At 48.3% G+C, this 27217-nt stretch overlaps 1 protein-coding gene across 1 annotated transcript in view; it reads right to left on the reverse strand.

Annotated features, from left to right (window-relative positions):
* The window catches only part of ACAP3 (ArfGAP with coiled-coil, ankyrin repeat and PH domains 3), a 98944-nt gene extending 75240 nt beyond the window's left edge, over nt 1–23704 (reverse strand). Inside the window, exons 1-5 of the mRNA XM_014517551.2 lie at nt 23682–23704; nt 21859–21918; nt 9444–9501; nt 3122–3241; nt 2111–2164 (exon numbers count right to left, since the gene is read on the reverse strand). Coding sequence (XP_014373037.1) covers nt 2111–2164; nt 3122–3241; nt 9444–9501; nt 21859–21918; nt 23682–23704 — 315 coding nt within the window. The remainder of the gene's footprint in view (nt 1–2110; nt 2165–3121; nt 3242–9443; nt 9502–21858; nt 21919–23681) is intronic.
* Between the last annotated feature and the right edge of the window lie 3513 nt (nt 23705–27217).

Genomic DNA, 27217 nt, shown 5'->3' on the forward strand with positions numbered 1-27217 from the left:
CAGGTCTGCACAACAAATGGAAGCCAGCATAACTATATTGGTCATTGGTGTAACGTGGATTGATGTGTGATCTGTACGGCTGTGCTGGCTTCATCCCTTAGTGTAGACAGAGTTATGACAGCACAAGTTTCATATTATAAGTTGCATCCACACTAGGAACACTTTGTTTGGATAGTGTACCGGGTGAGGCAGCTGTATCAGGAAAGGCTCCCAAGTGTAGACCTGAGCTTAGCCTTCTCTTCCCCAACCCCTTTTTACCCTCTCTCTCTCTCACATGCACTCACACACACAGATGGTTTTCTTCAGCCCCTCACTACTGGCTTTCTGCATCATATGCATTTCAAACCCACGTGTGTTTTAACCTCCTCCCCATGGCATGTCCTATGAGGAACTAACTCTCCCAACCTGCTTCCCAAAGAATAAAATGGACTCATTGCTGCTTTGCCTTCCACCCAATCCAGTTAACCTGAGTCCTGAAAGTACACATCACCCTCTTCCTAACACATAGTGACAGGAGCATCGTGGGATAAAACTGGGTCACTCCAGTACTGGCACCCTGAAGCTTTCTTCAGTTTAAAACATTTCAATCGATTATGAGCTTCCATGCTTAAAGTATTGTAGGGCTGGCTCAGAACCAGGGTCATAAATACTTTGCAAGGGTCATAAATACTCTTCCCATGTGTCTGGTCAGTAGAAGACAGTAGGGTAACTCTACAAAAGAGCTCTCGTACCGAGATTCAGTGTGGTTAGGGGATCAGCCTGTCCCTAGGCATTTCCTTCCACCTTATGATAGCATTAATATAGTCCGCTTTATCCTTTGGGGTCCCCGCTTTGGGGTTGCATTTAAATGGACTCTCAAACACAGTGCAAAGCTCCAAAGCCCATCCTGCTTTGGGAATAGCCAGGTGACTCTCCAAGTCATTCTGCTGGCAGGGGAAGAGCTACATCCTGATGGGAAACCAGTGGGTCCTGGCCTTGCTCTCCCCATCTGGAATCCACGAGGGGTTCTGAAAGTGAGGGATTCCAGGTAAAGGGCATCAGGGCTGGGGGTCCTTCAGGACCCCATCTGTTCCTGCCCTGGCCTCACAAGATGCCTCCGGTTCAATCACAAAAGAAGAATGATTCATCTGCACCACAGGACTACGTATGTTTGCTCTTTCCATTTGGGGAAGGAATGTTCTAGCTCTTCCCCCGACACTGGTTTTATGACCCTGACCCTCTGACGGCTGCAAGTCTGCAGTGAAAGCTTTGAAACGTCAAGCAAGGATGAGAAATGTGCCCTGCCTTCTCCCCTCTGCTCCCTGACGTGCTGCTGGCTGCAAAGGCTGTGACCATCTTTCCTGCTGCCCCAGACACCACAGAGGGCCGCAGCTGCCTTGAGCCGTTCTCAGACCGTGCATCGCTTTGATGGCTGGAATGGGCAATACACAGCGGATGCTTCCTCGGATGCATCCTCCTATAGAAGCTAAGGAGCCTTACAACAAAGAGAGAGGGGAGAGCAAAGCTGTAGCATCCGATACCCGGAAAGGTGCTGAAAGCATCTTCTTCACATCACCGCGCAGGGCATTAAAGTCCTGTGTGTTTGGCTGAAGACATCAGGACAAGTCCTGCCCTCAAAGACCCACGCCCAACCCCACGCACTAACATCATTCATACGGTCCTCTACAAGCCACGGAGCAACACCTCTGGTGAACCCCCATGGACCACAGCAGTCACGCAAGCCGATATACATCCACAGATCGATGTACCCGTGCAGCCCACTGCACTGACTGATGCACACAGTGCGTGACTGCTGGCCATTGTGCAGATGCAGTAATGCCACTGACTAACGGAGGCAGAGCTTGGCCTACTGGACACCTCCCAGGAAAGGAGAAAAGAACCTCTTAGAAGTGACAGCAACCCCTCCCAGAACCTCTCTCTCACATCTGCTGCCAAGAAAGCAGAAAATGGGACCTTTTCAAGGAAACTCTCCTAGACCCACCCTCTCCGTGCTGTCACTGCTGCCTCACCGAACGCCAGCAGATCATCATGTAGCCTCTAAAGAACAAGGTAAGACCATTACAGGCTCGCCCCTAGCGTGCAAAGAACTGAGAGTAAAATGGTGCCTTACCATGTGATAGTTAATCATTTCCTGCAGGCTGTCTCCAAATTTGTCAAGGCACTCCTGTGAAAGAAGAAGCAAGCAGGCGGTTAATGGAGCAGCTGCCCTTCCTCCCCTCCCCTTTCCAGTTTAGTGCTGAGCACAGCACCCCCCTGGTTATTCCTTTTGCATGACAGTTCTACGTTTCCTAAAAAACTAATGCTCGCCGACCCAGTTTCGAAGGCCCCTGTCTGCACTCTGGCTTCTTAAAACCACAGTTCCCCTTGCAAACGTTTTAGTGGTGAAAAATCAGGGGATTTTTTTTCAGACACTGAATCTGCCCTGCGTGGGACTAAAATGACGCAAAGGTTTTAAGCAAATCTGAGCAGACATAAACTTCACCCCCAAGGATTTGATATTCAGAATATCTAGACCATACATAGCATCTGAAGAGCCAGCAGTGAAATGGCTCTCATGGATTTATGGGCGATTTTGATATGATTTATGACCCCAAATGGGGCTGAGAGTTGGTTTGATTTCCCTACTTTTGATGGGAAAAGTGTTATCATATTGCTGCAATGATCTCCGAGCACTTTGCAAATATTAATTTAACCTCACAGCCATTTCCTTTCCAGTGGCCCCTCCAGGAAGTGAACCCATTTCACAGAAAGATAAGCTGAGTCACGGGGAGCCCCCTTCCCCTATGTCTTCCCTTTTCAGGGCTTTGGAACGAGACTGGCAAAGGTGAGCAGGGCAAAAATAACCAAAGTCTTGCTTCTCAATTCTGCCACTCCGTTCCCTGGAAACATATGCACGTATAGGCTTAAAGGTACCAACCTAATAGATAACAGCCTAAGGTACCATTTCATGCTGTAAAGCATCCCTCTAGCAATGGGGGCTGCTGGCCTCTCTTGGAAAACATTTGCATTCACTCAGATTAGAGCCAATTCCCAGAAATACCCCTCCTGTCTTTAATGCCATTGTCTCGTGCGTTGTCCATCTCTCAACAAATTTGCTGCCCAATACCCCAAAGAGACTCACTGAAATCATTTCATCCTTCTTGCATTGTTGAGACAGGTCTCGGACCCCAGTGACGAAGTGTTTGTTGGTGGTGATGTAGGCTTTCCCAGCCTCGATCATTCCACTGCATAGCTTCACCAGCTGCAGAGAGAAGGGGAGGGAGAAATGTGAGCGGGGACAGTCATACGGAGTTGGCCAAAGCATTTGTAAGACAAGTGGACTTGCAAGTAAGATTGCAGAGTTAGGCTTGCTGCTTGTGGTGAGAGCAAGGTTTGAACCCAGGACTTCTTCTGTAGCTAAAAGCAAATACAGCTTGAGGCAGATTAGCAGATCTGCTGACTGGCAGCAGTAGATATGAGTTGCCCCAAGTGCATGACTCACCCGCTGGAGAGAAATAAAAACCCCACGTCAAATCGACACCAGAAAACCACCCCTGAAGCATCTTGCAAATTTTAGCCTGGACTATTCTTAGCCTGAAAATTCAAACTGAAGCCCCATTCTTTGCTGTCTTCGAGAAAGGCGCAGACGTTCGAACAGGGAACAGAACATAATACTCACATGCCTTCAGTGAGTAAGCCTGTAGCACGAGCAGGGGAGGACGTCTGGGCCCAGATTCAAGGCTCAGCCTGGCAGTGCTACCAAGTTAGCGCTCTCGTTGCTCAATGCAGTGGTATTTGGGGGTTCCTACTGACTAAGCGCCTGCATTAAGGACCCCATGTCCATTTTCTACCCAAAATACTTGGCTATTGTCTGCTGACATTTCTGCCATAGCGACACGCAGCACTTTTTTGAGGTTTGCCTGGCCAATTCCTGCCCTTTGGCACCACAGGCGGGCATGTGCTGCTTCTCTGAATGACTCCCTTGCCACTGCAGACAGCACAGGTCCTTGGGGGTGCACAAGGACAGTGAGACAACACCAATTTGCCCCCTGTCAGGATCTGGCCCTCACGAGTGCAAAGTGAAGCTTGGAACCATGCCCCACGTGTGCCATGGCCAAGATGTTTGGCTGAGGAGGGCTGCAGAGCTGAGGGGTGCCCTGCTCTGAGAACAGGAGGTATTGCAGGGTCTATGCACAGCAGCTGCTCAGGAAAGGAAGGGGAGGCTCCTTATTGCATTGTCAGGCATGGAAGGAGCCCCCCACTAGTAATGGGGAAGTCTAACCAGGCTGTCACAAGCCAGGAGGGGCGCTTAAGAGCATCTTATACCTCCGCTCCCACCTGTGCCTGCTTGGCTTCTCAGAGCCGTGCCATCATGGCACAGCAAGGCCTGCTTAGGGCAAGTTTGAGGGCTTGGTGCCTGCTTGGGATGGCTGTGTGCAGGGAAGAGCTTGACTGGGGATATCCGAGGACAGCTCAGGACAGGACAGGGCTTGCAGGAAGCTGGGTAAGCTGCTCTGTGCGCTGGGTGCCCCTGGCTGGTACTTGTAGCACAGGGCAGGTCATGTAGCTGCCTGAAGATGTAATACAGAAACCTTGTATCTGAAGAGCAGGACTTAGCAGGTATCCAGGTTGCAGCCGTATTGGTCTAGAGGCAAAAGGAATCAGAACTCGTGGTAGATGGGATATCTTTTATTAGACCAACTAAATTATTGCAAAATAATAATTTTTTTTGCAAAAATTTAGGTGGACTTAGCAGGGGAACTGCAATTCCTGGCAGCAGTGGGAAACAGCCCCCGACACCCAGGGAAAGGTCTGAACTGTTGCACAGCCCCTAAGGATTTGGGACTTTCCTTGCTTTGGAAGGAGCGGGTTTTTTGATCTGGCCAACCAGCCTGCCCAGCAACGCTCTCTTGGGATGCAATTACGTGCCTGATGGTGAAGAAGCAAAATGTACCCTGGCACTGGACTGGAAGGTGAGTAGCTGCAGCTGTGCGTTGGCAGGTAACTTGTACTCTGGAAGCTAATCAGCCCCCAGGCCCATGTGTCAGAGCTGATATGCATGCGATTTGCCCTGAGTGTTACCTGGCAGCTGGGGGCTTCATGCGTAGCATGCAAAGGAACAAGGGTGGAGGTGGTGAGATTCTACAGTCCTGTCGCACCAAAACCTCTGAGTTAGTGGATTGAAGCTGGTTTTAAAGCTGCGTAATGTGCCTACGACCAGGCACTGGGATTCGTATCAATTTGGAAGGATGCTAGGACTTGATTTCCTGGTCACATGCATGTGCTACAGTGGCTGAAAGGACTCTTGGAAGCTGTGTCTGCACTGCGTATGACTTAGCACAGCCTTTGCTTGGTGGGCTTTAGAAGGGCCTTGCTCCAGGGAGGCTGGGGTTCAGCAACTTTAAAAACAAGTATGTGACTTGTTATACTGGGGAACCACGTGCCCCAAACCCACTTCTGTTCCTGCTTAGAACCAGCGCGTGCTGTAATAATTCAGTTGAAGCCTAGGATGCAGTCCGACAGCAAGAACAAGGCCACTTCCTTGCTTCAGAAGCAAGCTTTGAACCACAATAGCCAGCTTCTGTAGGCTGTTTCTTGCTGGGAACCCCCCTCCTTGAGGTCCATTTGTCCTAATTCAGTTACAGGAAGCATGTCCAGCCCCCAAGAGCCACCCACGTGCACTGCAGAGCCCCTGAGCATACCTAGACTAACTGCTTGCTGACTACAGCATTCATCTAAGCACGTTTTAGACCTTTTCACCCTAGGACTGCTTTTCTGCTCACAGACAAAGCTCCTGATGGAAAGCAGGAAAGAGATCAAAAGAACTCATGGATTCTCTTTGTCATTTTAGAACCACAGCCCAAAGCAACTTTCCCACCATGCACAGTTGGGGCTGCTCAAAAAAGTGGGGGGAATATTCATTTCCTAGTGTCATAGATGTTAGCGGCTGAAAGGGACCTTACAGATCATCGGGTCCAGCCCCCCGGCACTAAGGCAGGAAAGACTGATGGGATCGGATGACCTCAGCAAAGTGGGTGTCTGTCAAAATGCTTTTTGAAGATCAGCAGGGTGACAAAGTTGGGGTTATTCAGAATGTTTTACTGCATTTCAGGGCTTTCTGGCAACGTGAAAAGTCAAGACTGTGGACAAGCATTTCGGAAATTAAGAAATTGTCACTCGTTTGTTGGGGTAGGGGGTCTCAAATGTTTGAATAATGGTTATAAAGGCATTTTTGTCTAATCCTAATGAGAGAGATGTATTTCTTTATTTATTGACCAATTCTCCCCTTAGCCCCTGAGGTGACAGCAGATCTCCCTAGCCATCTCCAACAGACAGCTTCTGAATCCAGTTCTTGTACTTCTCTTGTTCTGTTGTTCACATAGTTTTAGCAGAACAGGCTAGCAGGCTCGTACTGCTCCATCCAACACCAAAGACAGAAAACAAACTGCTCCAGCTTCTATTGCATCTGGAGCCCAGACGGACTCAAGGAGCTTTCGACAGATCCTTTGGAAAGGAAATCCAGCTTTCTCTGCAACGTGGCGGTTTCTAAAATACCTCCTTGTGTGCACACATACACAGCCAAGGCTGTCTTGCTAGTAGCTGAGGGCCACTCAACCCGAGCACACTCTGAAATCGCATTCCCTCGCTTTGGAAAGACTCCTGAAATACTAGAAAGCTTGGGCACCGCTGGTAGGAAATCAGTCTGCAACAGCTGGAGGCTAACTTGAGGTCAGCCTATGTGAGCAAAGGAAGCAGCTGTATTTAAACTGCATTAGAAATAACTGCTTCTGCCTCTAACTGGAGAAAGCAATTAAAAACTGAAAAACCCACTAAACCACAGGAAGTTCAGAGAGTTCAATATTCAATCTTAAGAGCCAGATTCTGACTCCCATGTTTGCACTGAACACTAGTACCTTATTCCATAATTTTTCCCTGAGAGGAAGACTGCAACTGTAGGCTGAGCACTGAACTAGAGTAAGGAAATGCAGGTTCGGTTCCTGATTCAGATGCAGATGTCTGATGTTAATAGGACAAAACACTTGAGCAGACACAGGTGCGTCCTCAGGATACCTCCATTAATGACTATAAAACACCATAAGGGCATGTGCAAATCTAGACAGAGAGTGCTGCGCTATGTAACAAGGACCAAATCTTGCTGAAATCAAGAGGTGAGTCCAAAAAGAAGTGAAGTGAAATGGCTTTGAAGTTCAATGACCCTTCAGATCCAAGTCAACCCTATTTGTCCCGATGCCAAGCTTGTAGGATCTATTTCTGATCTTGTCCCATAGTTGGCCGAAAATATGTATGGAGTATTTAACTGTTTAACTTAGCCCCTGGTGAATGCTCTGGGCTTGATCTTGTGCTGGTGAAGGGTTCCAGATGGGCAGTCCAAGAAACTAAATTCCCATATCCACAGCCATGACAGTAGTGCTTCCATTAAGACAAGCTTTCCCCATGCTAGGCAGCTAATGTGCTTTGATCCTGTCTCTGAATAACCAACTCGAATGGTTAGTCTGGGCCTCTCTGGGGGTTCACTAACACATGAAGACACCGGTCCTGATAACTTAGACTAAAACCACCCATTCATTTCCTACAGGCTGCTGACCTCTGAGAACTTGTGGCTTAAACCAGGCCACCTTCCCCGTCCTGTGCCGGATTTCCCTTTCCATCTAGCAGCATGCAGTCTCTGCTAAGAATTCAATAGTTTCTCAGCTTCCTCCACCACATTTCTGTCTGTTCTCATTCAGAAACATCTTGGCTGGTGTCTCAGATATTTGAGGGGAGAAGGGTGGGAAAACAGCCTTCCATCAGTAAGCCTCTTGACTGAGATCCAAGCCTCTTTCAGCACTTCTCTCCCTGCCCCCTACTCCGAAATGCATGGATATTACAAACCATATTTTTTGCTGATGGAAGGTTTTGCATTGCTAATTGCTGACAGAGACCTCATCAAGTCCTGCAGTAGCACAGATGGATAGATAGCTGGAAATCTTCAAGTGACAGGGTCAAGAGGCACAGGCTAGACTTGTTTTTTTCTGCATCTATTTGTTACATCCAGGGAATTCTTTGTCGTACGTACATGAAGGTGTTTTTACTATGCTCCTATATCAAATGCTGGTCCCAGCATCCAGGAAAAGAAATAGTAGGCACAGTCCAGCCCAGTAAACCAATTGTGCACATGGAGTGTAATACTAGTGCTATACACTAGTGCATTACAAATCTGAGTTACATAAACACAACCCTAATTTACAAAGCCATGTGCACATAAAGTGGGGGAAAATTGGTAACAAACTTCAGAGCCAGGCTTCCAGTGGGGGAGGTGGCTCTTGGAGCTAAGATAGCAGCCTGGGAGTCCAGACACTCAGGTTTAGCTCCTTTATAATTATATCCAGCGCAGGATAGTGGTATATATACCCACACAGACTTCCTCACTTATACAAATATACTACTAATGAGCATTTCTGGAGTGCTTTTCACCCACAAGTCTCAAAGCATTCACAATTATCAAGCTCAGCTTGATAAAAGTACCTATGAAGCAGGTATCTTAAATTTCCTTATGGAAGAAAAGGTGGTGTGGAGAGGCATGTGTATGTCAGGCTCTGTTAGGAGAGAGGAGAACACAACCAGGAGTTGTGAATCATAGCCCTTGCCTTGAAACACTGGACAACACAAGCCCTCTCAAAGAGGGAAATTTTGGGGGGTGATTGTTAATACAGCAAGTGGACTTAAAGAATTTGCTACAGTGAAAACAAAATCAATAAGATACTATTAAAAAACAATTCCCAAATGAATCCCATCTCTGGCACCAAACCTGACCCAAGATGCCCAAAAGCTCATCTGACATCTTCTCCCAACTATATGATTGCTTGGTCCGGTAAAAGAGATCATTCAACTCATCCTGCATTTTCCCTGGACCATCACAATCACAAACCACCATTGCTACACAAAGACATGGCAGTTACTATTGGAAACTGAAACAAGGACCCTTCCACAAGAGTGGCTCTATTTGAGGCCTCGACTACAAGAAGGAGCCTATTGCGGTAGATCACCGAGTAGATACGTAGCAAGAGATGGTCCCTGCCTTGATGGCTACAGGGAGGAGGGCAGAGGGGCAAAATGACTCACGCAACATCATACAGCAAGTCAATAACAGCCGGAAATCTCCAGGGGTTCAGTCTGGCACAGCAGCTACACAGCCATGCTTCCACGCTAAGAAGAAGAGCCCCGTCCACTTGCACTAAAGAACAGCTAAATTTGGCTATCACCGAGTTACACTGATAGGGGCAGCCAGTAGAAGGAGGATGTGATCATGTGTACTAAGCCAGTGGATTACACAGTGGTTTCCTGACTTTCTAAGCAGAGTCCCTCTCTGAACAAGCCGGTGGGGCCCTATTGTCAAACCAAAGACTTATCCTTTGTCCACCTAAATTCAGTCCCTTCCCGCCCCCTGAGCAGCTGCATCTTACCTTGTCAAGCTTTGCTTCTATCTCCACCACATCTGTTTCCACTTCATCTATGGTTGCCCTGTAGTAAGAATAACAAAAAGGAAGAATTAGCTGTTTGCCTAAATGCAGCAGATGCCCAGGGAAGCTGAATGGTTTGTGAGAGGCAAAGAGCAGAAAGGGGGGGAATAGGGACAGGAGTCAACATCTCGTTTCCTACACAGAGACTGCTGTATAAGCGGAGAGCTCACATTTTGAGAGAAGCCCATTTCGAGGAACTTAGATCATCTGGAATGAATTTTCCTCCTAAGCTAACAAAGGATGCTGGAAAGTGGGTAGTACAGCGGTAGTGTCTTCTATCCATGTTGCCAGGACTGCTTGTGCAGTCTTCAGCAGTCCTCTGATGGACCCTACTCCCATCTCACTTATATTCATGTAAAGTGGGAATCATTTAAGCATCATAAAAAATCTGAGGACCACACCAGGAGTACAATCACACCACATGCAAACCAGAATGTCTGAAGGACAGATCTAGCCCATGCTCTTTCCATTTCTCAGACACTTGTGATAGCGAGAGAGAGGCTAGTAGGATTCCACGGTTGTCAGTCTCTCACAACATGCTGAATATTTAAATAATATCCACTGTCCTGCAAAAGGCAAGACCATATTGACACTTCACGATTAATCCACTTTTCTTGGAAACCTGAGTCTATCTTCAAGCACAGTAACCCAGAAGCTGTCCCTTGCTCACAGCTGCATAAGGTTGTATTTCCCACCTCTAGACAGTCATTTCCAGGTGTTTGTTTAAGGGGTACAATAAAACCTGTGCAGCCTTGGTTACCAAATGCATGCATTTCCAATTCCATTGCATGGGGCTTCTGAAGCTTGATGGCTTGCTCGATAGAGAGGAGGTTCACAAAAACCTTAGGCTCTGGCTTTTAAAAATTCCAGCAGCTAGCATGGGCCAGGGAAAAGGAGTGACGAGGAAGGATGTAACTTCGAATCGGGCAGAACCTATACCGCTATTACAGCCAAGGACGAGATATGCACGAAACAAAGGGAAACAGGAAAAAACATCCCAACGGCTTCAGTAGATCAAGCCATAAAACCTATCCTCTAAAGGTCTGTGCTGTCTAAAGGCATCACTGACCTCATCATTGTTGTTCTCAGGCAAAAATATTTAAAATCCAGATTAAATGGGAAACTGTGGAACAAGAAATCATCCACAAACTGAACTTGGTTAAGTGTGGTTTAAACAGGGACTATGGATTATTATTTTATTACCTGGATTAGCCTTTATTATGACATTTCCCCCCTTCCCCCACCCCCACCTTCCTTCTCCCTTGTCTTTTGTATTCAGATTTCTCTCCTTCTTATACTCTGATTTCTGCTCATCCTTTCACAGCATCTGATGAAGTGAACTTGGGTTCACAAACGTTTGTGCTATATATATCTTATTTGGTCTAAAAAGGTGCATCTCTACCCCGTCTTCTAAAGGGATGACCTGCTACCCAGGGTCTCGTTCCCAGCAATATGAAGGATGAAAAAATAAAAGACCAAAGTCACAAGGTACAAAACCAGATCCAAGCCCCATGAAGTTCAGGAAGAGAATTTGCCACTGAAGTGGTGGTTCAGGGCAAACGCTCATGTCTACACATGCTGATAATAATAAAATGTAAAGAACAGATAGAGATCTACAGCAAGTAGTAGAGACTTGTTTAGCCCGAATATTATTTTGAGAGAAACAATAATACCTTCTGCGGGTGAGCGTGGTCCCCATCTGGCAGTGTCACAAAGCGGCCACCATTTATTACTGTCCTTCCACGTAATCCAAGCGGGATGGGGGTCGGAAACTCGGTTCCCACAACTAGGCGCTGAGCTACACCATGCTGGCTAAGCCCTTGGCTTTTAAGGGGACTTTCAATCCAAAATCCGCAGGGTTCAGGAGAGAGCAGCCACCAAAGCCTCCCTTGGGATGTGAGGAACTAAATGATTCAGACATCATACAGCACATACTTAACATGTGGTGATGACATGACAACCATGGCCAGGTGACACAACACAACATGTGACTGTGAACCCTCCTCCCTGCCCATTACACTTATCTCTCCCAGCAAGTAATGCCTCTTTGGGATAGGATTGGACCTTTGGACTGAATCCTGATGGGGACTGGACAGCTTCAGATACAGATTTCAGGATGCCTATAAGCTTGGGGTACTATTTTCTTCATTTTATAGTTAAGGAAATCGAAGTTGTGAACGACTGAGGACTAAATACAAAAAAGACACGCAGAGAAATCAAATGGAGCTGCGCGCCAAAACCTCCCCTTTGGATCTAACTGCCTTTAGATCTTGTCCTTATGACTTAGCCAACGACAGTGAGAAAGAACGAGTAGCGTCTTCTTTCCTCTCTCTCTTCTCCTGATCTTAACTGGAGCCAGCCAAGCACCGTTGTAATCAGACCCCACTTTGCAGAAAGAAGCAAACCTCTCTCTCTCTTTATTAAGTCTCAAAGCTGCTTGGAAAGAGGAACCCCCATTGTACACAGGGCGAGAAGGCCTTTGGAGGAGTCACTTTATTTTTGGAGAACCATACAGCACCTAACACAACGGTGACCTGATCTAGGACTGGGGTTTTTTGGTTCCTCCTGCAATATTAAAGTAGGCTATACAATATGAGGCTTTTGCTCCATAGTTGGTAACATGGTGGGAGGAAGGAGCGTGCTTCTTTCATCCCAGGATTTCAGAGAGTGTCTGATTTTTTATTATTATTATTATTTTGAGATTCACAAAGGTAGTGGTGGGTAGACAAATGTTTTGAAGGCACTTGGTGAATTTGGGCCCTTCAATATAAGCCCCTCCACCACCCCCTGAAGCTTGCAACTATTCCCAGATTACAGAAGTGCTGCACGCTGGTGTTCACAAGCGGTGTCACGTGATGACTACATGACTATTAAATGCATTATGGAAGATGTCTGAATCACCTGCTTCCTCTCATGCCAAGATGCCCCGTTTCATTGCAGCCTCGAGGTGGAGCTCACAAGACCCCCTCTGCCCTCATTCGGATGCCAGATGAAAGAGGCTGGGCAATCCTGTTGGGACTGTGGGATCTAGGATGATGCCTGGTGCCATCTTCACCTCACTGGGGTTGACCTGAAACTTTGGATCTGAAATGGTTTGGAGTCTCAAGGATCTTGAGAGAGCATTGAGGCAGCTCTGGCTTAAAGGCAAGAAAAAGAAACCTACAGACAGAGAATACGCTCTGCAGCATCAAAGCCAAGGCTAATCCCTTCAGTCCCTGGCATCTGGCAGCCCTCTGGGAACACTTGCCTTCCATTTCGAGGGATTTGGATGCTGACAAGAAGCACTGGAGTGCCAGGGTCTGAGATCAGAGACTTCTTTCTGCCTGTCACCAGAACAGGGATAGTGTGGGCAGCGCTGCGACAAGCTTCCCACCCATGCGGCTTCTGCCTGTTCCAGAAAGACTACAGCAAAGGATGGGCGTTAATCACCGGGCCCCTTTGTATTCAGCCTGCCAGCAATGAGGACTAGTGCTGATGACAGCAGAGCTGCTGTGCAAGGGATTACTGTTTGTATTACAGCAGCCGGCGGAGACCCCAGAGAGGAGGGAGGTCCTGCCATGTTAAGTGTTGTGCATATACCCAGAGGGTGACCACCATCCCTCTCTTGAAGGAATCGCTGTCTAGACATGAGAGCATGCGGCAGTGTGAACAAGACCTGTCTCCCCTAGTTACCCCGAATGGGGCAAGACTTGTCACCTTCTCTTCACCTAGGTCAGGAAAGACCCAAAAAGCAGCGATAACTTTTGGTACCTTACAACTCGGGTTGGATTTGACCTAGCATTTTCTCATCCTATGCCATCCCTTTCTTTGAGTCCACCTGCTCACTCGCCCTTCAAGCTTCATGGCCTTCTGCACCTCATATAGCTATGATCCTCCCAACATAATCACCCTGGACAGTGATAGACCCCAATATGTCGACTGCAACGGAGTCTGCATTTTCCCCTACCTTGGGGTCTTTAAGAGGAGGCTGGACATGCACCTGGCTGGGGTCATCTGACCCCAGCGCTCTTTCCTACCCAGGGCAGGGGGTCAGACTCGATGATCTGCTGAGGTCCCTTCCAACCCAAATATGTATACATTTTTACAGAGCCAGGAAAAGAACCCAGGACTTCTGGAGCCTGATTCTCACTTAATGTAAAGGGACACAATCCATTACCTGGGGAAGGAAGAAAGCTTCAGAGGTCTCTACAGCTAAGCCAACTTTGACTAGTTGAGGACCTGACTTCCATTTTCTGAGGCTGAACAGCCACGCTGTGTGTTTATCTTTTGCATCGCTGTTTATGAACCAATTTTCTTTTTTTATCTATTGCATATGGTGCTTTCCGGTCTGCCATTACTGTGGTTTCCATAAACAATCTTCCTCATAGCTGTTAAGCCTCAAAGAACATATTTCCCCCCCAAGAATTAATTAGTCTGTTTACTTAGCAGCAAATAACCATCTTGTTAAATATGCGTTCGCTGCGAGTTTGAGGATTGTGGCGCAACGCTGTAACAGCCCTTCACCGAGCTTAGGATCCCCTTCAGCCTACAATATTATTTACAAGTGGGAGGGAATCTTGGACATTATCGTTGTCTCTTTGCACTTAAAAACCCTCTATGCCTTGTCTCTATTCTTCCCAACCATGAGCTAATTTACTGTAAGCCAAATAACTTCATCGGAGTGAAGAGCACTGCATCCTCTGGCACCAGGACTGCATTTGGCCCAGCATTAGCCTTCCCTTTCTTTGTCTGGTTTCTTAAAATCAGAGTGTCACTTGCCCCACTCTCTGCAACAGCAAGAGGTGTTGCAATTCCATCGGTACTTTGTGCAGAGAACGCTCGGTCCCCGATCGCATAATGATTTCATCTCGGAAAACGATACTCCCCCAAAACAAATCTACTTCTCAGCAGAAGCCAAAACTTCAAATACAGAGGAAATGCCCTGAGTTATTAATTGCTCTTCTGTATTCGAGAAGACAGTCTGGAATCTGGTTTCATTCAACCATACTGGATAGAGAAAATATAAGGGCCTCTCACAGTTTAGGTGAAGGCAGCTGGGCCCTGATGGTTCCCACTGTGCGGGGAGGGGAATGTTTTCCTGTGTTAGTATAGGAGTGATAGCATGCATTTGGATCCAGACCTTGACTTACAGAGTTGGCCTCTATCCCTATAACGGCCCAAAGGAAAATCCTGGATCTGAACGCCGCTAAACTTGCAGAAGTGGAAAGGTGGAGAAATTAGGATCTAGAATTTTGCACCTTGGGGTCCATGTCTAATCAAGCTGGAGAGGCCTTGGCCACAGTGAGTGAGCTCCAAAATAACCACTCCATTATAAAGCCGAAGGTGTGGATGTGTCTCCAAACTTTATTTCAGCTGTCTACGCCACTGGACAAACCAGCTGAAAAGCATCTAGCTGCGGGTTCTGTCTCTGTGACTATTACAATCTGCTGTGCGCCTCGGTTTTCCCCTATGCAAAACGGTGCTAATATTCACCTTCCTTCATAAAGTGCTTTTGAGAGCTGTGGGTATAAACCCGTGTGGGGGCCAAATTCCAGCAGTGTACGTAAAGGCACTCTGGAGGTGAGAAAATACATGGTACAGGCAGGAGTCGATGAGACTGACAACTAGATCCGATTGAATCTCCCAATTTCCTTTCCAGGGGATATTCTGTCATTTCACTCTGGCTTGGAACAAAAAAAAATAGAAATTAACTTTCCCACAGAAAGGAAATTGCAGAGATTTATCACTTCAGGAAATGAGATGTTTCCATTCAACCTTGGGGGGGGGGGGGGGGGGCCCGGCCCCACACATGATATGTTTTCCTTCAACCGGGGGGGGGGGGGGGGGGGTTCCCACCTAAACTAAATAAAGCAGTTAGCTGTCCTGACTTCTGAAGACCCTCGTGCCACCCCAGCTTTCATAGACTGCCTAATCCCTGAGTCGAGAGCTTCTGAGCCGCCTGCTTCAGAGCTGGGAGCCAGGCCCCAGCTTGAGCCAGAGCATCCGGGCTCTGCAGCAGGGACTCCCGCGTCCCCGAGCTCGGAGACTGCCCATGCAATGGTCCCCCTAGAGCTGTACGTAGACCCTGCTATGATTTTTGTCCCTTTTAAGCAGGACTTCTCAGGTGAAATGGCAGGAACCCAGGTAAGTCTCCGATGGAAACACCTGGCTCCTTCATTAGAAGTTCATCAGATTTTTCCACTTGACATGTTGCTTTTGATAAATTGGTATTTTCAGGAAATTCCTGGCTGGGTCTCCTGACAAGGCAGCCTGCACAGGTCTAGAGAGTTAATCTATGCGGCTGCCCGTTTCCGGACACAGGGCCAGATCCTGCAATGGACTGAGCCCCCTCAGCTTGCACTGCTTTCAGCTTGACCGGGGGAGGACTTTACGCTTGGGTCCTATTCCCACAGGATCTAATCAGGACAGCTCCCTGGGAGAGCCTATTTCTGTATAGGGGGTCTTTCAGGAATGGACTTGATTCTGCCGGCAGAACGGTCTCCCCTGGGTGTCAGACACCCTGTGCGAAGCAAGGGTGTGATCTGAAACCCCGCAGCAACCAAGTATAATTTTTGGTGACACCAGCAAAGAATACAAGTATAGCAAGTCAGCTTTCTCCTTTAAATCTGACTTTTTAAGAGCAAGGTCGCCCTTAGGATAATGCTATAATATCAACCCTTGCTTTCTACAAATACGACTCTGGTGCCTCAGTTGCCCATACTGTGTGGGAAGAAGGAAATGAGCCATGGTCATTTTGGATAGCCACTAAAATAGATCCAAATCCAGCCCACAACTTTATTGTCAGTCTCATCGACTCCTGCCTGTACCATGTTTAGCAGGAAAGTAATCAGCAGATGACACTAGAATGGGTATTGGTGAGGGCAGAGAAGTATTCACATGGCTGTACTTGCTGCATTTTAGGGATTCCTTTAACTCAGCTCTGGTAAAGTTATAGTAATTTGCTTTGCAGTAAGGCAAAGCAATGGGACAGAAGTAGGAGCAATGGCCTCAAGCTGCAGCAGAGAGGCTTTAGGTTGGAGATGAGGAGGAACTTGAACTGGTCAAGCATTGAAACAAGCTATCTAGAGAAATTTTCAAGAGTAAATTCGACAGACACTTGACTGGGATGGGTTAGTCAGGCATGATCCTGCCTTGAGCAAGAGGCTGAACTAGATGACCTTTTCAGGTCCCTTCCAGCCCTCTTTCCTACATCCCGAAGGCCTGCATTTGCATCCATGCATGGTCAACAGGAGTTCAATCTTCTGTGCCTTGGCAACAAACACACAACAACCCATTCAAGCAGCTTCAGGAGCAAGGATCTGGCTGTCGCTTCCCCGAGCCCCTTCTCTCAGCCTCTGACCGGGGCAGTTCTTCAAAAGCGACTCTAAAATAAGAATGGAAATCAAGACTCCCTTGCAACCGGGCTGAAAACAAAATCCTGGTGACTCACAAGCTAAGTACAGCTCCTCCACTCCCTACAGGGGTTTCTGACCATAACCGACGTGCCACCAGTCCTTTGAAACTGCTTCCAAAAATGAAGGCTATTTCCTCCTTAAATAATGCGGTGCCAAGCTCTTTTTTTGTAGCACAGATGGATACCCAATAGGAACGCCAGCCAGCTTGACAGTGCCAATGGCAAAAGCCTTGCTGAGAAACAGAATAATTAAAGGGCTTCTCTCAGGCAGTCTTTTCCTGCTATTTCTGTGCTCTGCGCTTGGAAGTCACGTGCCTTCATTCATCGTCATTCTTCTGTCCCAGCCGGACTAATTTTTTCCACTCGGTTTCTTCTCATCTATGATGGGTATAGATAGAATAGCTGTCTGAAAGCAGAGGTTTATTTCTGCAGCAAAGAAAACAGCAGATGCCAGTAAGCTGAAGGCATTAAACTGAGGCTCTTGTGACAAGGTGGTTAAGATGTCAGGCTTTCTAGGCGGACCAGGCTGGGAGATGCAGGAGGAGCATCTTCGGTTTACACCCACCTTTATCACTCCCTAAAAAAGATCCAGTGTATTTGGACTGTATACGGAGGAGACCGTGGACCCAGGACCCGGACATGAAATGATGCAAACTTGTCCAGGGAAACTTGCCATGTGTGAGACTTGAGCTTTACGTTTGGTGCAGGGAACTGAGGCTAAGCAGCTGTCACATTTTATCTGAGGTGCCAAAGGGATGCCAAGAGGCCAGTGCAGGCTCTTGGTATCCAAACCTCAGCATCGAGCAGGCAGGGATGAACATGCGATTCGTAATATTTTTAGCTGCTGTGTCTTGTTTAGAAGAGGGAGTGGCTGCCTGGAGGACTTGTGCGAGTGATGTGGAAGGAGGCCGAGAGAGAATGAATTCAGGACACCCAGATGTTGCCCGAATGCTCCTCTTGGATGCCTGCAAAAGCAAACCAAAGGACCTCAATCATCTGCTGTATGTGGCCCTCACATAGCTCTGCCACTGCCTCTTGGCCCTGGTGCTAGCCCTCCTTGCATCAGTGAAGTCCTTCGGGCCTGTTGCCTTTACACCGAGCGGCCCAGAGCCCTGCACTGAGTTCTGAGAAGCCAGAAAGCAACGTCCTTTGGAAGGAGCAGCTGGCGTCTCTCCTCCTACTGCATGGAGCTCCCCATTGTCCCCCTCGGGTCTACATGCATCAAGGCCAAATAAACGCGTTAGGATCCCTGCTATTCCAACACATTGCAAATGAGCTGGTAATAAGCTGAAGCCATGTTAATGAAGAGCTCTCTTGGGCCCATTTCCTGTTCCAACCCACTCCTGTCAAGAAAGATCTTTATTAACATGGCTTCATACAGCAGATGATTGAGTAGATCATCTATCTGGAGGAAAAGGCTAAGTTAGGAAAATATTTTAAGCCTTTAACTCTTTATGACGGGGATCTTCTTTCAAAAACACCCTGTGCTTCTGAGAACGCGGCTTCATTGGGCCCATCACCAGCCTTCCTGAGTAGCCAGAGCATCAGGGCCTGCTCCTACCTTGCTGGCATCAACGGGAAGTCTCCCACTAAGTCTTCCTGCCACATGCGGATCATGACCTTGGTATTTGCAGCAGAACATTTTTGTTTCGCTGTGTTAGGTAGTGCTGACTAAACTGCCCTGAGGCTAGTTACTGGGCTTGGCTCCAGTCCAGCTTTGGAAACATCTGGTTTGGGTCCATCCTAAAGCTAGTGTAGTAATGCGTCATGCCCAGTTTGGCAGACAGTTCAGATCCTTCCCAACAGGGTTTGGGAAGAGCATGGAGGGTGGTGGTGACCTTCTGTCCTGCAAGGAAACTGAGGACCTCAACCAGAACGACTGTCTTACCCTCACTGCTGTGGTGTCAGAGCCTCATCCTAAGGGAAATAATAGATTTTACTCAAAAATTGCCCCCAACTCCCTTTTTGAGTAACAGAGACCTTGGGGCAAAGTCTTTGCTAGGGTCACTGAAGGCACTGGAGGGACCTGCGACTAGGCCATCCAAGGCACCCTTGATGAAAGACAAGATTTTGATCTGCAGTGACACCAACCTGGAGGAACACCATGGAGACTGAAGGAGTGGCACAGGCACAGCAGAAATCAGAATCTGTCCTAGTGGGTGGATGCTACATACTGCTCTTGGGCACCAGCCACCCCCGTGATGCATGCCACTTCTGAGTAACACCCAGGTATAAACAGGTGTTGGCAGTCTCTGTGGCTTGTCAAGAAGGTCTTGGAACCTGACCCAGATGTCACAAATTCACATGGTTGCAAGCATCTGGCTGGAAAATCATGCAACCAGGACAGGAGTGAAGTGAATTGTGTTACTGATACCCAAAAAGCAGAGTCCAAATCAGCAGGTAGCTCTGGGCTGTGTTAGGCACCTCCTGGCTGTGAGCCTTTCTTGCTTCCTAATGCTCTTTTCCAGACCTCAGCTCTTTCCATCATGAGAGGAGCAGGGAGCGAATCCATAACCTAAACCTTTAGCTGCAGTTGGCCAGTGTGAAACATGGCCCTTCTGAATACTGTACAGAGAAGGGATGTGGGGCCCTTGTTTCAGAGGAACTGAACTACCGCTATCAAAGTCAAGGAGAAGATTTTCATTGCCATCAGCAGAGTAGTTTTCGGTAGATGTTTAGTGGACAGCTGGCTGCACCGTGAAAAATAATACCCAGTTCTCAGAGACTGATGCTTAGAGGCTCTGCAGCAGGCCAGCAATTCCCCACATCAATGGGTCTGTGCAGAAGCCCAGGTCTGGGATACCTGGAATCACCAGGGCAGGTGAAAATTAAGTCCAATTAGCAGACTGGTTGGGCAAGTCCAGCATTGGACTTGCAAGTGATGCGCTTGGCAGTGCTGGGATCAAATAGCAGCAGGTGCTACAGATGAGGGCTGGGGTGCACTAAAAGAGTTGTGCAAAAGGACCCCAATACCATCCCTTACTTGTATCACTGCCTATAGGCAGTGATACAATATTCCTTTAATGAGTGCACACAGATAGTGGGGGTTGCTGACTGCTGTTTTTCCAGCCCGAGCTGTACTTGCCCAGCAGCAGCAAATAGGATGTAGGGACTGCCAGAGCAAAAAAGCCCCAGGATGAGAGCAATTAAAAATTACACAAGCTGAAATGGTCAATATATTATCAAGGGCTGAGTATCACATGCTGTCTTGGGGCAGCTGAGCAAGTGCGATCACAGCTTACTCTAAGCATTGCTCTCTTTCATTTGGCAAGCCTTGGAGCTTAACCACTGGCAGAGAGTGTGGCTACTTCTGAAATATCACCCAAGCACCTCTGAACTGCCAGTCTATTAACCACCATCAGAAATAAATGTGGGAGCATATCATTGCTCCATCACAAGTCTATATCCACAGACACTTTTGATGAATGTCAGCCCACCTCTACTTTGGCTTATCGGTTTTTAAGTCTTTGTGCTTGGAGTAACTGGAGTCCAGGGATGAATGAGAAGAGAGCTGCTTGGTTTATGAGAGTGAATACAGCTCGTGTGTTAACAGGCTAAGATGTAGCTCTTTCAAGAAGATCACAATGCAGATCTGTCTTCACACTCTCCACCCACCACCTCTGTAGCAAGGTGGCCAAGGCGAGGTAGGTGAGACTTCCCTAACAGAAATCAAGATACTCCCCCTAGCAAAACAAGCCTTTTTAAAAAATTTAAACTGGCATCTTGGCTGTAACTTGCAAAATCGTGCAATTCCACATGGCTTCAGAAGCATTTTGGTAGCAAAGCATGAGAAAGAGGCATGGAAAAAGGCGCCTCCAGAGCTTGAAAGTATCCACAGCCCTTCTAGGAAATCCTAAAGATCGCCGCACCCCAGCACCCACTCTCCCATTCATTAATAAACCCAAAGATGGGTCATAATCATGTGAATACCTGGTGCAAGCCAATGAAACCTCTTCTGTGACTCTGCGTGCGTCAGAGATCCCTTCCTCATCCTTGAAAGGCCAATGTTAATTATCTGACATGAATCAGTGGTCCTGAAATTGAATCAAAGCTTTTGGCCTTCATAATGGCTGAAGGTCTGCAAAGCAGATACCAGTGCCACTTCCACTGCTAGTGTCATCAGGACCAGGGATCCAGATCCAGCTCCTTCCAACCACTCTTGGTGGACCACAGGAAAAGCTAACAAAACCACTGACTTCCTAGTAGTTCACTGGTGCAGGGAGCAGAGAAAGCATCCAGAAATATAAGTTAATTGAGTCAGCTCTTTATCTCTGTTGCTGATTTGCAGATAGCACCAGTATGTCTATCACAGGATGGGGTCCCCATGTTGCCCTTAAGACCCCACAATGTCCATCACAGGATGGCCATGTTACCCCTAAGACCCCTTGACTGCCAGATCAGCCTGATGGGCACCCTCTATTCTCACCCACCACATCTTGATGGACTCATAATATAGGAAGGCTGCCTTTAAGCCTACTTGGGCACAGTCCTGATGGACTTCCCTGAACCCCATGGGTCTCATTTCAAAATACATGTCCCTGGGACAACCCAGTCTTATGGGCTATATGCGTGGCTCCAACTGCCCCTTTACTACACCCCAAGCCTCACAGATGGCATCAACATTGTCCAGTCTAGGCCTTGCTGTAATTTGGCCCCCTTATGTCTGTGCTTCACTGGCGACTGGGCTCTCCAGCACCAGGGTCTGTACCCCCCCCAAAAAATGCTGCACCCTCTCCAGCACCGGGGTCTGTGCCCCCCCCAAAATGCTGCACCCTCTCCAGCACCAGGGTCTCCACACTGCAATGGGTCCCCAACAAGGCCTCCTTACCCAAACCACCAGTCTTATTAAACAACAGCCAAACATAAGCCCCTGAGCTATATCATTACACAAACTGCAGAAAGTGCGCTCTGCCCCCTTTGCATTACTAGGAGCAACACTTAGTCAGACCTCTTCCCTTCACTTACTCTAGGAAGGCTCCTTCCCCCTTGGACACCAGCAAACAACTGAGCTCTCTAGTCCCCGTCCTGGGGTTTATATGGGCCCAGGGCCCTGCCCCTCTGGCCAGCTGACCAGGTGCAGGTGCAGGCTAATTGCCTCATTAGCTAGTTGCCACGGCAACCTGCACCTGGGCTCCTGGCTGGCTCTTTGGGCTCTCCCCAGCCAGTTTCTGCTCTTCTAGGAGCAGGCACATAAGTGCCCTGCCACAATGTCTTTTTGTGGAACAGCAGGCCAGTCCAACTTCACCACGGTCCTTTGTGGTGCTATACAGTATTGTCTTTCTATGTGTTTGTACCTCCCCTTGCACATTGGGCCTCTGATCTGATTGGGATACTTCCACAGTGCAAGCTGAGGATGACGATGGACAAATGCGGCGAAGGATAGGAAAGAAGAACCCATTCTTTCCTGATGTATCAGAGTGCCTTGTAACTCAGTGGGACCTCATGGAGACAGAAGCAGCTATTAATTAGCATTAGTCACAACTTGCCTGTGACTTGTCTGTGTTGACAGGATGAAGTGGCAGGTGTGAAACTGTGGGAAGGCGCATGTCTATTGGTTGGATGAGAGAGCAGGGAGGCAGGACTGATGAGGCTGTCACTAACTCATGTAACTTTGGTGACATAAGCCAGCTCTGAGTCTTGACTTCCCCATCAGTGAGAGGATAGGCATGTGCTTTACAGGGGTGTTGTGAGACTTAAGTGATTAATTCATGTTTGCAAAGCTCTCGGAGATCTCAAGTGACAGGTACTATAGGGAAGCAACGTTGTATATTGTAATCGGTGTTATATTAATAAGCCTTAGCATTAAGCAGTATAATAACACTAAACAGCTTAGGCAGGAAGGGATCAACATAGGAAAGCAAGTTGGCTGTGTTTTACATCATGGTAGAAAAATAACCCTAGCTTGGCTTGACATTCCCCTGCTTAACTGAGAGTCTTGGACATGTGCACACACACCACAATACTGTGGAAAGTGAAGAATGGAAGAAATCTGACACTGAACGGGATAAAACAAGTAGCAAAGCCATATTATAAATGTTAGGTTACTGCTGGGACCAGCCAGGGGAAGAAATCAGAACCCCTGCAAAATGTTGCTGGAAATGTCTTGCAACTTAATCTTTTCCATCTGAGGCTGTTGCAGCATCTCGTGAACAATACGTTATTATAGACCCTGGGAGGTGTAGTTATCATTATTCCCCACTTTTCCAAATAGAGAAACTGAGGCTTGGAGCGACAGAGAGAGGCCCAGATTTCTACCCGGGGGCATGCAGATGTGAGCACAACTGCAGGCCTCACTTAAAGGTGCAATTGCCTAAGCAATGGTCAACTGAAGGGCCTCTCCATTGCTCACATTAGGTGTGCAGTTTTGCCCCTATGCCCCCTGGAAATCTGCCTCCCAGTCTCACACTTTCAAAACCAAGCCCTGCTTTCTGGGTGTTCCTCTTTTGTGTACCCCACTTTGCCACTTCCAAGCCTGTTGCTCAGGCCAGGGCCTGATTCTGCATTGAACTGAATTTCAGTCCATGACCACTGACTCGCAGGCTGGCTGTGACCTTATTGCCGCTCTCTTAAAAGCTGTCTGCACTGCCGTGCATGAACTTCCCCCAGCTTGCGCTGATGGAAAGCAATGTCCCTGGAGCCCTGAATGGTACCCCACGTGCAGCCCAGCTGTTCCCAGGCTGGACTCTCACAGGCTTGTTGAGTCTCAAGTATCTCCGCCCTTGAGAAACTGTACGTGAAATCAGTCTGTGTTCCCAGCAACCCTAGCATCGGGAGCCATGATTTTGTACCTCATGCTGTACATGATCGGCATGCTGAGTAGGAAGGGAGCTACTTTGCAATTCCTGGAAACCCACCTCATGTCAGTAATAGCTGTGTGTGCACAACCCACTTGCAGCAGCAGGCAACAGGAGCCCTGGGGCTAGCGGGAGAATTGGGCATTCTCTTGCCGTGACAACACCCCCACAAGAAGTATTTTTGGTGGCTAGGAAAAGCAAAAACTGGAGGGTACGGGGATCTAACTGGTTTGCCTGGGCAGAGACAAAGGTTATTACATTATCCAAACAATCCACATCTCTGCCTACAGTGATTTAAAGTTTGCTCTTGGATCACAGTAGAGATTTGAGAGATCTGCGGAACGGCATAGCCCAGGGGTGCCAAAATTACGGCCATGGGCTGGATCTAGCCAAGAGAGCCCTGCCATCTGGCCCCTGTTGCTGTCCCTGGGTCTGATCAGACCCACACAGTGTATAGCACATGCCCGTGGCATGGGGCCAGTCCTCAGGCTTGTTAACACACCACATGCAGTGTGGGTCCCAGACTGGCCAGAGCAGCCAGGCTAGATCAGGGGAAGGGGAGAGTAAAGGGAAAGGGGAAGAGGTCCGTGTGCCCAATCCAGCATGCAGACTAGCCCAGCGTCACCCATCGAGCCCACGCATCCAACTGGCAAGCATCATAGCCCAGCCCCTGGCACAGATCTTTGAGAGCTCCTGGCGCTCTGGTGTAGTGCCCAAAGACTGGAAGAAGGCCAATGTGGTGCCTATCTTCAAGAAAGGGAGGAAAGTGGATCCGGCAAACTACAGGTCCATCATCCTGACCTCTATCCCGGGGAAGGTCCTAGAAAAAATTATCAAAGAGACCATTCTTAACAGACTGGCCGATGGCAACATCCTGAGGGATAGCCAGCACGGGTTTGTCGCGGGTAGGTCTTGCTTGACCAATCTCATTTCCTTCTACGACCAGGTGAGCTATCACCTGGACAAGGGAGAGGAGATTGAGGTAATATATCTTGACTTTAAAAAAGCCTCCCATCTGGTATCCCATGATCAACTCTTAGCAAAACTGGCCAACTGCAGCCTCGGCTTCACCATGATCCGCTGGCTGGGGAATTGGCTCCATGGTGGGACCCAGAGGGTGGTGGTTGGCAGAAGTCAATTGTCGTGGTGCCCTGTGACCAGTGGGATCCCTCAAGGCTCTGTCCTTGGACCCATATTGTTCAACATCTTCATCAATGATGTAGACATTGGTATCAGAAGTGGACTGGCCAAATTTGCCGACAACACCAAACTTTGGGGTAAAGCATCCACACCTGAGGACCGAAGGGTGATCCAGGCTGACCTGGACAGGCTCAGAAAATGGGCGGACGAGAACCTGATGGTGTTCAACACCGAAAAATGCAAGGTTCTCCACCTCGGGAGGAAAAACCTGCAGCATCCCTATAGGCTCGGCAGTGCTACGCTGGCTAGCACCACAGATGAATGGGACTTGGGGGACATGATTGACCACAAGATGAACATGAGCCTTCAATGTGATGCTGTGGCTAGTAAAGCGAGCAAAATGCTGGCTTGTATCCATAGGTGCTTCTCAAACAAATCCCGGGATGTCATTCTCCCCTTGTACTCAGCCTTGGTGAGGCCACAGCTGGAGACTGCATCCAGTTTTGGGCTCCATAATTCAAAAAGGATGTGGAGAAGCTTGAGAGAGTCCAGAGGAGAGCCACGTGCATGATCAGAGGTCAGGAAAACAGACCTTATGAAAAGAGGCTGAGAGACATGGGACTCTTCAGCCTGGAAAAGCTCAGGCTCAGGGGTGATGTGATGGCCACCTATAAGTTCATCGGGGTGACCACCAGGATCTGGGGGAACATCTGCTCACCAGAGCGCCCCAAGGGATGACAAGGTTGAACGGTCACAAACTCCTCCAGGACTGGACATAAGGAAGAACTTCTTTACTGTCCAAGCCCCCAAGGTCTGGAATAGCCTGCCGCCGGAGGTGGTTCAAGCACCTAGTTTAAACATCTTCAAAACACATTTGGATGTTTATCTTGCTGGGATCCTATGACCCCAGCTGAATTCCTGCCCCTGGGGCAAAAGGCTGGACTCGAAGATCTTCTGAGGTCCCTTCCAGCCCGAATGTCTATGAAATCTATTAAATTTGACACCCCTGGTATAGCCTTTGCCCAAAGAAGAGCCCAGACACCATGCCATGTTGTGGTGGCTGAATTAAATTTATAGTGCCCATATAAAATCCTCTGGCTTTGCTCCTTGAATCCAAAGGGGATGAGCTTAAAGAGTAGGGCCTGGGAGTTGTGACGCCTGGTTTCCATTCCAGGTGGTCACAGGTCCTTTGAGTGGCCTTAGGGAAGCCACTTACCACTATTTCTGATCTGCACCCTACCCATTTAAAACAGTGAGAAATGAATCCCTCCTCACAGCACAAGGTGCTAGGGGGGTTATTCTGAGTGCTTTAGATAACAGTGCTCTGTAAACCAGGAGCTGCGGGCACACTTCTTTAGGAAGCTTGCCTTCTCACTGGAATGAACCTGGGCTCTTCTGGCAGGCAGCATGGTGGTGGACCGATCCCCCTTCCATCACTAGGTCAAGCCAGAAGAGGCTGTTCAGCCATGACACGGTCCCTCCCTCACCCAGAAGGACCAGCCGCTCGACAAGAAGCTGCCACACTCCCTTTCAGAGGAGCAAATACTTTCTCCTGCATTAAAAAAAATATAGCACAGGTGTTTCTCAGAGCTGGCTCTTGCCCTCCAGTATCCCCCTGTGCAGATGCTAGTGGGCACTGTGCTGCTGGCGGTGCAACTGCCTGTGGTTGCAGAAAGTCCTACGAGGCCATTTATAAAAGGAGAAGGGTGCTGAGTTCACTTCCTTGGTAAAATTCCAGCGTGGGGAATCCCGGCACCGACGCTACCTCATTTCCTGTTATCAGCTGTTACCCTAACACGATGACATGGGAACAGAAGGTAGCTAAAAATAAAGAACCTGAGAACTGCAGACAGTGGATGCAGGGGAAAGCTTTAATGGAGCAACTATCAGCCTCCTTAAATAAGCATCTCAAAGCCCCCTCCCCACCCCATATTCACTGCCCCTCTTCCCTTTTTTAAGTTTACTTTGCATCTCCCTATCATGTGAGCAGAAACCATGGCAACAGCTCCATGGTGACAGTATCCATGACAACCAGCGCCAGTAATTGCTGTGGCTTCCAGTTCAGGCAGCTGCATCTTGATTTGTGTGGCTTTTTGCATTGCCTGCTGGAAATAGCATGGGACCAGTTGCATGAGGCTGTGTATTTTAGAGGCAGTAAGGGGCTAAGTAGAAGCTGTGGAAAGGGGCAGGGGGTTAGCAATCAAGGGGCTCACCGAGTAATGAAAATGTAGAGGAATTAAAATGCTGCCTGAATCTCTTACCTACAGGGGCCAAGGAAAGCTTTGACTGTCTACCTTCTCAAGGCTGCAGCTGCAATGAGTTTGCTGTCCTCATGCACTAGGTGAGAAAGGCACCACGCCACAAAGTGGACAGCTACCTCTGCCAAGCAG

The sequence above is a fragment of the Alligator sinensis genome, unplaced genomic scaffold (genome assembly GCF_000455745.1).
Source record: "Alligator sinensis unplaced genomic scaffold, ASM45574v1 scaffold569_1, whole genome shotgun sequence".
NCBI classification, from domain to species: Eukaryota; Metazoa; Chordata; order Crocodylia; family Alligatoridae; genus Alligator; species Alligator sinensis.